This window comes from Rattus rattus, chromosome 2, assembly GCF_011064425.1.
Source record: "Rattus rattus isolate New Zealand chromosome 2, Rrattus_CSIRO_v1, whole genome shotgun sequence".
Classification (NCBI taxonomy): Eukaryota; Metazoa; Chordata; class Mammalia; order Rodentia; family Muridae; genus Rattus; species Rattus rattus.
The window spans coordinates 197,020,847-197,035,219 of NC_046155.1; the positions used below are offsets into that span (position 1 = coordinate 197,020,847).

The following is a 14,373-nucleotide window of genomic DNA, read 5'->3' on the forward strand; positions in this document are numbered from 1 at the left end:
ATGATGACTGTGCCTAACAGTAAGCACTCAGTAAAAGTGCAGGCTACAGAGTTCAAATGCTAGCCATACAACACAGCTGGTGCTCAACCTGCCAGACGACCCCAACCTTTACTTTCCTCACCTGTATAATGGGAATAATAATGTCAATGCAAAGAGAATGGTATCACTGAAAGATAGCTTCCACTGAATGAATGAACCAATGAAAGACATGTCATGGCACCTTCTTTTGCTTTGGTTGGATTCTCATGAGGCCCGTCATCTTAGACTCAACAGAAATATCATCTTATTAACTCAGGAGTTTGAGTTTCTACTGAGGAAGGACCACTGAGGAAGGCCAGGCAGGTAGGTGTCTTAACCAACTAAGGCCTGGAACTGTCCCACCTTCCCTTATGATGGTCTTTTTTTGTCTCTGGGCGATGCAGACATAGGCCAGACTAGTCCGAATTAAAAGTAGATAAAGGCAGGTTTACTAGGAAGCAGCTCTGGGATAAAGCTCAGTGAAGTCACACATCCAGGCTAAAGCAAGGGAGTTTTATAGAGCTTAGTCGAGGATCGAGGACGCGCCAGTGATTGTGTCTATAATATGGATAAAAACTGAGCTGCGGGTGGGCACTCTTGGGTGGGTTGCCAGAAATGTGAAAATAAGGAACAATGACATGTTAGCTGGGACTTTTCTCCACGCCAAGTAGATGGGAAGTTTTCTCGGTGCAAGTAGGGTTAGGGGAAAGAGGTCAGACAGGTTTTCCCAGCTTATGCAGGGTGAGCAGAAGTTCTAGCCTAACGTAAGATCTCTTCCAGTGATGCCATTATCTCTAGGACCCTGGTTTCTGCCCCAAGGCACCATTAAGCTGAAGGGTACTTCATGCCAATCCACTATCCTGGGTTAGTGGAGCACACGGGGCTTTCCCAGCTCCCGGCGTCTCACTCTGTGTCACGGTGCCTTCTCTTACTGCCTTCATTCCTGTTGCTGGGATGGAATATTCTGACAAATGCAACTTGAGGGAGAAAGGGCTTGTTTTTGCTCACAGTTCAAAATACAGTCTGTTATGGTCAGGAAGTCAAGTCAGCAGGACTTTGATGAAACTATCGAATCACAACCATAGTAAGAGGGGAGGGTGAATGCAAACATTTTTACATTGTCCAGCACCTATGGCTGAAGAACAACCCCACCCACAATCAAATTAGTTTCCCCACATCAATTGTCATAATAATGATATTCCTCCTTCCCCTCTATACCCTTGGCCAGAGTCCCCTGTCCCAGATGGTTCTACATCCTGTATAGGTGACAGTGGGAAGCAACCATCACGCTTACCCAATGGCCTCCTGCTCCGCACCCTCAGAATTGCTTCCTCGTCTCTGCCAAGACACTGGAGATTGACTGACATAGAATCCAGTGCAGCTGCTCAATCTCTAGAGATGGAGGAAAGAGATTCATGACAAAAATATGGCTTGGCTTAAGGGGAAGGCTGGTGCAGAAGTCTGCATTGACTTCTGGTGTATTCTACCTTCTTAGCTATTAATAAGGAGAAAGTAAATGAAAAAAACTGAACAGAACACAGCAAAATTCAAAATGGCTCTTTACTTTCTTAAAGGTAACACAATAATATGTCAAATATCAAAGCATATCCAGTCTTGAAACCATAAAGGTACAACTATGAAAAAGAATTAGTTTACATATCATGGGGTCAGAGTGGATAGTAATATCTGTGTGACGATTCTGATTTATTTTATGATTTCTTTAAAAGTTGGTATAGACTTACCAACTCTCACACTCCGCCACCATTTAAAAGTGTTATTCCTCTCTCTGTGTCTTTTGAATAATCCCACATGGTCGGCAGTGAAAAGCCCATGAGACATGGTTCTCCTGCGAAAGAGATGCTTTTCTTTGCTTTTGCAATTGCCTTGACAAAGTGTGTTACATTACAGCCTCACTGTCAGGAATGAGGAAAGAGGAGACTCTTCGGGGAGACCCCCACACACCACCAAAATGGAGAGCATCCAGGTCCTGGAGGAATGGTGAGTGTTGGGGCAGGGAGAGTCAGTTCTGTGTTTAAAAGCCACGTACGTCCACCCAGTTCCCGAGCACCATCTCTCTGTGGTCCTCTCACAAATGGTTCTGTGAAATGAAAAGAGACTCAGCCTGAAAGGTCTCTTCTGTGACTGCAATGATTTCTCACTGGGTTTCCAAGCTGACACATTGTCTCAAATGATCTTTCTCTGTTAGTAAAGACAATTGCATGAATTATCACAGACAAACCTTCATTTTACTCTTGTTGGCTGAAAGTACTTCTTACTCATTGATCTTTTTGGCCGGTATACAGGTCTGTGTACCATGTTCATGCTCAGTTGACAGGAAAGCCTGCGTGGGACTTGAATACCCTGGAACTGGAATTACACAGTAGTTGTTCACAGCCATTTGGGTACTGAGCATTGAACCTGGGTCCTCTGGAAGAGCAGCCTGTGTGCTCTTAGCTGCTGAACTATTCTTCCATCCCCACTGGAAATATTTTTAAAATTCATCTTCATTTTATAAGAGAAGGATCTGAATACCACACACACACACACACACACACACATACACACACACATACACACACACACACAGGTACAAGTACACATGCACAGATATACACTCTCTGGATGACCAAAATCAACCACTAAAAACACCCAGCTCACCAGATCCTGGTTTTGTAACCATCTGAACATACTTCATCAAAGTCTTTCTAAAATGAGAAGTTGAAAAGCAATTTTTAGAAGATAAAATTTAATTGTGAGTTGGTGGCTCACATCACTATAAATGCCTCCTTTTTGCTTTTTATTGAAATTTTAATATTTGAATATGAGTCTCATTGTGATGTTAAACATTTGGACATTTAATTTTATTGAGAGAAAGTGTGTGTGTGTGTGTGTGTGTGTGTTCATCAGATGGATGTGTGTATGGACATATGTGTGGGCATGCTCTCCCATGTGTGTATTGTGGATCTTAGAGGGAAACACTAAGTGTCCATCTCTATCACTCTCTACCATTTTTTAAAGCAGGGTCTCTCATTGAACCTGGAGCTCAAGGTTTTTGCTAACCCTACTGGTTTGTGAGTCCCCAGCGTCTGCCTCTCTCTCTCCTTTCCCCCAAACACTGGGGCACATCATCTTACCTGGCTTTTTACATGGGTGCTGGGAATTCGAACTTGGGTTCTCATGCTTAGAAAGCACTTTACCCACTGAACTGTCTCCCCAACCCCAAGCCTAATATCATAAATGAATAAAGAGGTTCAGACATCATGGGACAGCGACAAATCTATTTAAAATCCTTGGTCAAAAAATTAAGAAAATTAAAACATAGTGCCCCTCCTAACCTAATATATATTTGAGACAAAAGCCAAGATTCTGTTAAAGATTTCTGTTAGAAAATAAAAATCTCCAAGATCTGTGCCTCTCCTCCTTTGGTGTGAGGACAAATGGACTGGTGACTGGTGATCTTGGCAATAGAGTAGTGATCTTTATTACATGTTGTCCAGAAAAATCCTTCTTGCTGTTCCAAAAGTCCTCTGCCTTTCAAGGAATACTTTGAGCATTGGGGGGTGTTTTGTGCTCAATGAACAAAGTATATCCTTGTTTTAGGAATGGCTACTGGAGATGAAAAACCCTCTTATGGTTGGACAATGCAAATGAGGGAGAAAAAAAGGGGTTCGCAGTGTTTCCCATCCATTTACAAGAAATTGCTAAGACACATCACCACTTGCAGAATTCATTAGGAGTGTCTGACAGCCATGGGCGTGTGGGATGCACCCCTTACAGTTCTAACCCTCAGCTCCCTTCCTTGCTTCTCACACCCACTGGATCAATTTGTCAAGGCTCAGGAACCGTAGTCTCTCAAATCAAGCCAGGCGGAATGGCAAAACCCTGACCAGTAGAGGGCAGCACAAGACTACAAATTTGAAACCATCAGCTGCTTCTGCCAGCAGACGGGTCAATGTTGTTCCTAATGGCTTCATTCTGTCTCTGCAGCCAAAACCCCACTGCAGATGAAGTCTTGTCCTGGTCTCAGAATTTTGACAAGATGATGAAGGCTCCTGCAGGAAGAAACCTTTTCCGAGAGTTCCTCCGAACAGAATACAGCGAGGAGAACCTACTCTTCTGGCTGGCCTGTGAAGACTTAAAGAAGGAGCAGAACAAGAAAGCCGTTGAAGAAAAGGCCAGGATGATATATGAGGATTACATTTCTATACTGTCACCGAAAGAGGTAAGGACCCAGGGGGCACTTCCCTTCACAGCCCCCCACACCCTCCCACCCACCGCCACCCCTACCCTCACCCCCCAGTCCCCTGGCCTTATTAAAGGCCAGGTCTCCCCCACTGTGCTTTAGTTATTTATGTCTGGCTAAGTGGTGTGTGACACGTACTTCCTTCTATAATTCTGTGCAGAAATAAGTAAATTGCTATGTTTTAAAGTGGGTGGTGATGCTTTTCAAAACAAAATGCTCAGACCATGACTGCCTGAGACTCACCTGAGTCATTTATCTGGGGGGTGTGTGTGTGAGTGTGTGTGTGTGTGTGTGTGTGTGTGTGTGTGTGTGTGTGTGTGTGTGTGTGTGGTGTGGGTGTGCGTGCCTACTGGTGCACGTGCATTAGGAACCATGCTCAATTCACCTTCCACATATTCATGGGGGCAGGGTCTTGCAATCAAACCTAGAGCTCCCCAACCTGCTTGCTCTGGGGAGTTCTGGGGAGTTCCTGTCTTCTGCTTCCAGGGCTAGAATCATGGGACTACCACACCCATCAGGCATTTCTTTTTCTTTTTTTTGTTTTTTATTCTTTAATCCCTTTTAAATAGTCCAGTCTTCATCCCCCTCCCGCCCTCCCTCCCCCCACCAATCCCCATTTCATGCCTCTCCCCCAACCCCAGTCTCCAAGAGGATGTCCCCATCTCTCCATCCCTACCAGCCCCCACCCTCAGGAGACCTCCCCACTCCCTGGGGCATCAAGTCTCTTGAGGGTTAGGTGCGTCTTTTCTCACTGAGTCCAGACCTGGCAGCCCCCTGCTGTAGAGAGGGGCCTCTTATCAGCTGGTGTGTGCTGCCTGGTTGGTAGCTCAGTGTCTGAGAGATCTCTGGGATCCAGGTCAGCTGAGACCGCTGGTTTCCCCATGGGGCCGCCTCCTCCTCAGCTTCTCCAGCTTTTCCCCAGTTCAACCTCAGGGGCCCCCGGCTTCTGTCCATTGGTTGGTGTTAGTGTCTGCATCTGACTCTGTCAGCTGCTTGTTGGGCCTCTCAGAGGGCAGCCATGCTAGGCTCCTGTCTGCAAGCACACACAGCATCAGTAACAGTGTCAGGCCTTGGGGCTTCCCCTTGAGCTGGATCCTCCTTTCCCTCAGGCTCTTCTCCATTTTTGTCCCTGCAGTTTTTTCAGACAGGAACAATTTTGGATCAGAGTTTTTGACTGTGGGGTGGCAACCACATCCCTTCACTTGATGCTCGCTCTGTCTACTGGAGGTGGACTCTACAAGTTCCCCCTCCCCACTGTAGAGCACTTCATCCAAGGTCGCTCCCTTTGAGTCCTGAGAGTCTCTCACCTCCCAGGTCTCTGGTTCATTCCAGAGGGTCCCCCTCCTCCGACCTCTCCCATTCTTTCTGCTGGCCCTCAGGGTCAGTCCTGCCCTCCCCCCAATACCTGATCATGGTCCCCCTCCCTTCCTGTCCCCTCTCCCATCCTCACCCCCAACCCCCACCCCGTGATTGCTTTCTTCTCCCTTTCTTTCTATTAGTTTCTGGAAATGGAATCTAAACTTTAGTCCTCATGCTTGCAAGGCAATTCCTGTAACTGCTGAGCCATCCCCACACCGCACCCCTGCCAAGCACTGCTTAACCTGGACCTTTGGAAACCCAGACCAGGATTCTGTGCTTGTGTCCAGCTGTTGGCATAGATGCCTATTGGAAAACATTTCTCTGGGTGGCAACTCAAAACAAACAAACAAAAAATAAAACCACATAGCATCCATGTTGACTCTTAAGCTGGGATACCCCATCCCCCCCATATTGAAAGTCTCCCTTCCTACCTTTCTTTGCCACTAACTCTTGGATAGAGATGGGGAATAGAAATGATTTTACTTCCCACATGCTTTCTTTTTTTTTAATTTTTTATTATACATTTCTTTCCTTACATTTCAAAGGTTATTCCCCTTCCCGGTTTCCTGTCCATAAGCCCCCATTCTCCCCTCGCCCTCCCCCATATGGGTATTCCCCATATACATCCCCCTTATTACCCTACCCCATAGTCCCCTGCACTGGGGGTCCAACCTTGGCAAGACCAAGGGCTTTCCCTTCCACTGGTGCCCCAACAAGGCTATTCTCTGCTACATATGCAGTTGGAGCCCTGGGTCAGTCAGTCAGTCTTTCTGTTAGTGGTTTAGTCCCTGGAAGCTCTGGTTGGTTGGCATTGTTATTTTTATGGGGTTACAAGCTCCTTCAACTCTTTTAATACTTCCTTTAATTCCCCCAAGGGGGTCCTGTTCTCAGTTCAGTGGTTTGCTGCTAGCATTGACCTCTGTATTAGACATGCTCTGGATGTGTCTCTCAGGAGAGATCTATATTCAGTCCCTTTCAGCATGCATTTTTTAGCTTCATCAATCTTATCTAGTTTTGGTGGCTGTATATATATGCCACATATGTGTCAGGCTCTGAATGGCCATTCCTTGAGTCGCTGCTCTAAACTTTGCTTCCATATCCCCTCCTATGCATATTTCCCCCCCCCTTTTAAGAAGGAGTAGGAGCATCTGCATTTTGGTCATTCTTCTTCTTGAGCTTCATGTGAACTGTAGATTGCATCTTGGGTAATTTGAGCTTTTTGGCTAATATCCACTTATCAATGAGTGCATACCAAGTGTGTTTTTCTGTGATTGAGTAACCTCACTCAGGATGATATTTTCTAGTTCATTCCATTTGCCTATGAATTTCATGAAGTCATTGTTTTTGATACCTGAGGAGTACTCCATTGTGTAGATGTACCACATTTTTTTAGTCCATTCCTCTGTTGAAGGGCATATGGGTTCTTTCCAGCTTCTGGCTATTATAAATAAGGCTGCTATGAACATAGTGGAGCATGTGTCTTTGTTGTATGTTGGGGCACCTTTTGGATATATGCCCAAGAGAGGTATAGCTGGGTCCTCAGGTAGTGCAATGTCCAATTTTCTGAGGAACCTCCAGACTGATTTCCAGAGTGGTTGTACCAGTTTGCAATCCCACCAACCATGGAGGAGTGTTCCTCTTTCTCCACATCCTCGACAGCATCTGCTGTCACCTGAGATTTTTATCTTAGCCATTCTGACTGGTGTGAGGTGGAATCTCAGGGTTATTTTGATTTGCATTTCCCTGATGACTAAGGATGTTGAACATTTCTTTAGGTGCTTTTTGGTCATTTGATAATCCTCAGCTGTGAATTCTTTGTTTAGCTCTGAACCCCATTTTTAATAGTGTTATTTGTCTCCCTGCAGTCTAACTTCTTGAGTTCTTTGTATATTTTGGATATTAGCCCTCTATCAGGTGTAGGATTGGTAAAGATCTTTTCCCAATCTTTTGGTTGCCATTTTGCCCTAATGACAGTGTCTTTTGCTTTACAAAAGCTTTGCAGTTTTATGAGCTCCCATTTATTGATTCATGATCTTAGAGCATAAGCCATTGGTGTTTTGTTCAGGAAATTTTCCCCAGTGCCCATCTGTATGCTTTCTAAGAAGTGCTAGCCTGTTTTCCTAGTTATTGGTAGGAACTTCTTCTAGCAATCATATTAAGTTTGCAAACATCAATTTGTTCTTGAAAAATGTTCCCCTCAAGGGGTTAGAATAATGTGCTGATCCAGGCCCCTGGGTCCTAGGTAATCAGACTCCAGGTGTGGTTACCAACCTCCAGAAAGCACGGTGGCTTCAAAAAGGCTTTCTCTTCTCCTCACCACCATGTCTTGTCTTTTCTGTCCATGATGCTCACCTGCACATTTTAATGTCCAGACCTGGTATTTTCTTCTCCCAGAGTTTAGTCTCTTGAGCATGAATTACCTGGCTGAAGTCCCCTAGAACAGCACTGTGGGCATCAGTGTTTTGGGAAGCTCTCCTCTGTGGATGCCATCCTCTCTACCCCAGCTCCTTCTCTGAGACATGTAAAATCTAGATTCTTTCCCACTCCCTAAATTGTGGATGTGACCAACTGTTTCGCTTCAAATGAATCCCTCCTAAATCACTTCCATTTTCATATCGAAATACTATCTGTATTCCAGAATCCTCCAGCAGTATTTTCTCTGCAAATTGATAAACCTTCTGTCCAAGTTGCTTTTCTGTTGCTGTGATTAAAACACTGAGCAAAAGCAACCGGTGGGAGGAAGGGGTAAACGTTTCATTTCCCAGAAGACCAATATAAAAATCACTATTGTTGCAGGGTACTGACTGTTGGGCTGTCTATGGTTTACCTTGGTATTCCATTAGTATTAATATTAGAAAATATGTTGTTAGGTTTCGATCCATGTAATTGTCAAAGTGATTTGTTTTTAGTCCTAAATAATTTAACTTGACACCAATTACACCAATAACTAACCCACAAGCAACTGTTAGACTAGATTTCACTACATAGGTTGCTAAGGAGAAAATAATCCTCTCTTGGCCACAAATCCTCAGTTTTGTTCTCCACAGAAACAAGTTCTCCTGCGTGTAGAAGTAAGAGAACTGTGGCAAAACTATGGGCATGTGTTGTTTGGCAGGATGTCACATGACAGTGACATTTCAGAATGGGATGAGTCGGTTTAATTTATTTCATGTATATGAGTACACTATAGCTGTCTTCAGACACAGCAGAAGAGGGCGTCAGATTCCATTATAGACGGTTGTGAGCCATGTGTTTGGGTAGAAACAGACAAAGTGTATTTAAAGAAAATAAAAAGCTTAGGGAAAGCTCTACACATTTTATTATTTTGTAGCTGGTGGTAACTTCATACAGCATGAAAAATGTAAATAGTTCATTTAGAAAATATTTTTTTAAAGAAGCCATGCAACTATTTTTAGATTTATTTTATTTACTATGCATACAGCATTCTGCTTACACCTATGCCTGCAGGCCAGAAGAAGGCACCAGATCTCATTATAAATGGTTGTGAGCTACCATATGGTTGCTGGGAATTGAACTGTGGAAGAGCAGCCAGTGCTCTTAACTTCTGAGCCATCTCTCCAGCCCCACAAAACATGGTGTTTTTTATTGGCTATTTATTTATCTACATTTCAAACATTATACCCTTCCAGGTTTCCCCTCTGCGAACACCCTATTCCGTCCTCTCTCCCCACTTGCTTCTATGAGGGTGCTCCCCACCCCATCCACTCACTCTTGCCTCACCGCCCTAGCATTCCCCTACACTGGGGCATTCAACCTCTGCAGGACCAAGGGCTTCCCCTCCCATTGATGCTAGATAAGACAATCCTCTGCTACCTATGCAGCTGGAGTCATGGGTCCCACCATGTGTACTCTTTGGTTAGTGGTTTAGTTCCTCTGAGCAGTGGTGGTGGGGGTAGGAGGTGTCTGGTTGGATGATATTGTTGTTCTTCCTATGCAAACCCCTTCAGTTCCTTCAGTCCTTGCCCTAACTCCTCCATTGGGGTCACCATGCTCAGTACCATGGTTGGCTGTAAGCATCTGCATATGTATTGATCAGGCTCTGGCAGAGCCTCTCAGGAGACAGCTATAATCAGGCTCCTGTCAGCAAGAGCTTCTTGGCATCAGCAATAGTGTCTGTGTTTGGTGTCTAGATATGGGATGGATGGCAGTCTCTGGATGGCCTTTCCTTCAGTCTCTGCTCCACTCCTTGTCCCTGCATTTCCTGTAGACAGGAGCAATTCTGGGTTAATATTTTTGAGATGCCTGGGTAGGCCCATCTCCCATTTGTAGTTTTTTTTTTTTTTTTTCTGATGTGACCTTTCAGGATAGAGTTTTTCATTCTAACCATGGGCTTCTGCCATTTATTTGTTCTAACTTCCTTTCTAACATGTCCCAAGGAATGGTCCAGTAATAGAAGATGTGTGTGTGTGTGTGTGTGTGTGTGTGTGTGTGTGTGTGTGTGTGTGTTGGGTTACTGAATTTCCTACTGAAATTAATTTCTGTATACTTTTAAAGTTCCACTGCATTGATAATTTTAGTAAATATTCTAAATCCCTAAGATTCTTTTATTAAATATTATACATCATTATCCTGGATTCTGTTTCATATGTGTTTGAGATGTGTGGGTGGCCTCATCCCTTAACCAGTGGCCGAGCCTAACCTCTGGCTATGGTCTCTACATGTTCTCGCTCCCTTTTTGTTGGGTATTTCAGCTAATGTCATCCCCATTTGGTCCTGGGAGCCTCTTGTTTTCCTAGCATCTGGGACTTTATAGTGTCTACCCCCAGTTCCCCATCCCCCACTGCTATACACCTCCCTTCAAGTTCCTGATTCTCTGTACTTCTTAACTGGCTTCTCCCAAACCTGATCCTGCCCCCCCATACCCCCTTCCTCTCTCCCTTTTACGTCCCTCCCTCCCTATATCTCCTATGACTGTTTTGTTCCCCCTTCTAAGTAGGACTGAAGTATCCATACTTTGGTCTTCCTTCTTCTTGAGCTTCATATGGTCTATGGGTTGTATTGTTGGTATTCTAAGCTCTTATATAATGGCCACTTATCAGTGAGTACATACCCTGTGTGTTCTTTTGTGATTGGGTTACCTCACTCAGGATAATATTTTCTAGTTCCATCCATTTGCCTGCAAATTTCATGAACTCATTGTTTTTAATAGCTGAATAGTACTCCACTGTGTATCACATTTTTTTTTATCCATTCCTCTGTTGAAGAGCATCTGGGTTGTTTCCAGTTTCTGGCAATAAATAAGGCTGCTATGAACATAGTGGAGCATGTGTCCTTGTTATATGTTGGAGCACCTTTTGGGTATATGCCCAGGAGTGGTATAGCTGGGTCCTCAAGTAGTACTATGTTCAATTTTCTGAGGAACAGGCAGACTGATTTCCAGAGTGGTTGTACCAGCTTGCAATTCCACCAACAATGGAGGAGTGTTCCTCTTTCTCCATATCCTCGCCAGCATCTGCTGTCACCTGAGTTTTTGATCTTAGTCATTCTGACTGGTGTGAGGTAGAATCTCAGGGTTGTTTTGATTTGCATTTTCCTGATAATTAAAGATGTTGAACATTTCCTTAGGCGCTTCAAGGCCATTCAAGATTTTAGTTGAGATTTCTTTGTTTAACTTTGTACCCAAATTTTAATAGGGTTATTCGGTTCTCTGGAGTCCAACTTCTTGAGTTTATATATATATTAGATATTAGCCCTCTATCAGATGTAGGATTGGTAAAAAATCTTTTCCCAATCTGTTGGTTGCTTTGTCCTATTGACAATGTCCTTTGTCTTGCAGACACTTTTAAATTTTATGACATCCCATTTGTCTATAGATTGATCTTAGAGCATAAGCCATTGGTGTTCTGTTCAGGAAATTTTCCCCAGTGCTCATGCATTCGATGATCTTCCCCACTCTCTCTTCTATTAGCTTGAGGGTGTCTGGTTTTAATGTGGAGGTCCTTGACCCACTTGGACTTGAGCTTTGTTCAAGGAGACAAGAATGGACCAATTTGCATTCTTGTACATGCTGACTGCCACTTGAGCCAGCACCATTTGTTGAATGCTGTCTTTTTTTCCATTGGATGGTTTTAGCATCTGTGTCAAAGACCAGGTGACCATAGGTGTGCGGGTTTAGTTCTGGGTCTTCAATTCTATTCCATTGATCTACCTCCCTGGCTCTGTACCAATATCACCCAGTTTTTATCACTATTGCTCTATAGTATAGCTTAAGATCAGGGATGGTCATTCCCCCAGAAGTTCTTTTATTGTTGAGAATGGTTTTTGCTATCCTGGGGTTTTTGTTATTGCAGATGAATTTGAGAATTGCTTTTTCTATCTCTGTGAAGAATTAAGTTGGAATTTTGAACATTTAGATTGCTTTTGGTAAGATGGCCATTTTCATTATGTTAATCCTGCTGATCCATGAACCTGGGAGATCTTTCCATCTTCTGAGGTTTTCTTCCAGTTCTTTCTTTAGAGATTGAAGTTCTCATTGTATAGATCTTTCACTTGCTTGGTTAGTCACACCAAGATATTTTATATTTTTTTGTTACTATGGTGAAGGAAGGGTGTTATTTCCTTAGTTTCTTTCTTAGCCTGTTTTATCCTTTGAGTAGAGGAAAGCTACTGATCTGTTTAAGTTAATTTTATACCCAGTCCCTTTACTGAAGTTGTTTATCAGGTTTAGGAGTTCCCTGGTGGAACTTTTGGGGTCACTTAAGTATACTATTATATCATTGGTAAATAGTGATATCTTGACTCATTCCTTTCCAATTTGTATCCCTTTGACCTCTTTTGTTGTCTAATTGCTCTGGCTAGGACTTTGACTACTATATTGAGTAGGTAGGGAGAGAGTGGGCAGCCTTGTTTAGTCTCTGATTTTATTTGGATTGCTTAAAGTTTCTCTTCATTTAGTTTGATATTGGTTGCTGCATATTGATTTTATTATGTTTATGAATGGGCCTTGAATTACTTGAATTATCTTTCAACTTAAAGACTTTTAACGTGAAGGTGTGTTGTATTTTGTCAAATGCATTTTCAGCATCTAATGAGATGATTATATGGGTTTTTTTCCTTTGAGTATGTTTATATAATGGATTACGTTGATGGATTTCCCTATATTGAACCATTCCTACACTACCGGGATGAGGCCTACACGATCACAGTGAATGATCATTTTGATGTGTTCATAGATTCCGTTTGTGAGAATTTTATTGAGTATTTTTGCATTGATATTCATAAGGGAAATTGGTCTGAAGTTCTCTTTCTTTTTGGGGTCTTTGTGTGATTTAAGTATCAGCATCACTGTGGCTTCATAGAGTTAATTAGGTAGTATTCCTTTTGTTTCTATTTTGTGGAATAGTTTGAAGTGTATTGATATTAGGTCTTCTTTAAAGGTCTGATAGAATTCTCCACTAAAACCATCTGGTCCTGAGCTTTGCTTTTTTTTTTTTTAATGACTGCTTCTATTTCCTTAGGAGTTATGAGACTATTTAGATGGTTTATCTGATCCTGATTTAACTTTGGTACCTCATATCTGTCTAGAAAATCATCCATTTCATCCAGACTTTCAGTTTTGTTGGCTACAGGCTTTTGTAGTAGGATCTGATGAGTTTTTGAATTTATTCAGTTTCTGTTGTTATCTCTCCCTTTTCATTTCTGATTTTGCTAATTTGGATACTGTCTCTGTGCCCTCTTGTTGATTTTCTCAAAGAAACAGCTCCTGGTTTTATTGATTTTTTTATATAGTTCTCTTTATTTCTACTTGGTTGATTTTAGCCCTCAGTTTGATTATTTCCTGCTGTCTACTCCTCTTGGGTGTCAGATGTGCTATTAAATTACTAGTGTATGCTCTCTCCAGTTTCTTTTTGGAGGCACTCAGACCTATGAGTTTTCCTCTTAGCAATGTTTTCATTGTGTCCCCTAAGCTAACGCCTTCATTTTTGTTAAATTCTAAAATGTCTTTAATTTCTTTCTTTATTTCTTCCTTGACCAAGTTATCATTGAGTAGAGTTGTTCAGCTTCCATGTGTATGTGGGTCTTCTGTTTTTTGGGTTATTTTTGTTGTTGTTGTTGTTATTGAAAGAAAACCAGCCTTAGTCCATGGTGATCTGATAGGATACAGGGGTTTATTTCAATCTTCTTATATCAGTTGAGGCCTGTTTTGTGACCAATTATATGGTCAATAAGTACCATGAGGTGCTTAGAAGAAGGTATATTCTTTTGTTTTGGGATGAAATGTTCTATAGATATCTGTTAAATCCATTTTGGTTTATAACTTCTGTTACTTTCACTGTGTCTGTTTAGTTTCTGTTCCTATGATTTGTCCATCGGTGAGAGTGGGGTGTTGAAGTCTCCCACTATTATTGTGTGAGGTACAATGTATACTTTGAACTTTATAGCATTTCTTTTACATATGTGGGTGCCCTTGAATTTGGGGAGCATAGATGTTCAGAATTGAGAGTTTGTCTTGGTAGATTTTTCCTTTAATAAATATGGAGTGTTCTTCCTCATCTTTTATTGATAACTTTTGATTGAAAGTCAATTTTATTCAATATTAGAATGGCTACTCCAGCTTGTTTCTTTGGACTATTTGCTTGGATTTTTTTTTTCCTTTTAATCTGAGGTGGTAGTGTCTGCCTTTGTCACTGAGGTATGTTTCCTGTATGCTGCAAAATGCTGGGTCCTGTTTATGTATCCAGTCTTTTAGTCTATGTCTTTTATTGGGGGAATTGAGTCCATTGATGTTAAGA

The 14,373-nt window shown here is 42.4% G+C and overlaps 1 protein-coding gene across 1 annotated transcript in view; it reads left to right on the forward strand.

Annotated features, from left to right (window-relative positions):
* The window catches only part of Rgs17 (regulator of G protein signaling 17), a 35,494-nt gene that overhangs the window by 16,303 nt on the left and 4,818 nt on the right, over positions 1–14,373 (forward strand). Inside the window, exons 2-3 of the mRNA XM_032894780.1 lie at positions 1,927–2,016; positions 4,006–4,240. Coding sequence (XP_032750671.1) covers positions 1,927–2,016; positions 4,006–4,240 — 325 coding nt within the window. The remainder of the gene's footprint in view (positions 1–1,926; positions 2,017–4,005; positions 4,241–14,373) is intronic.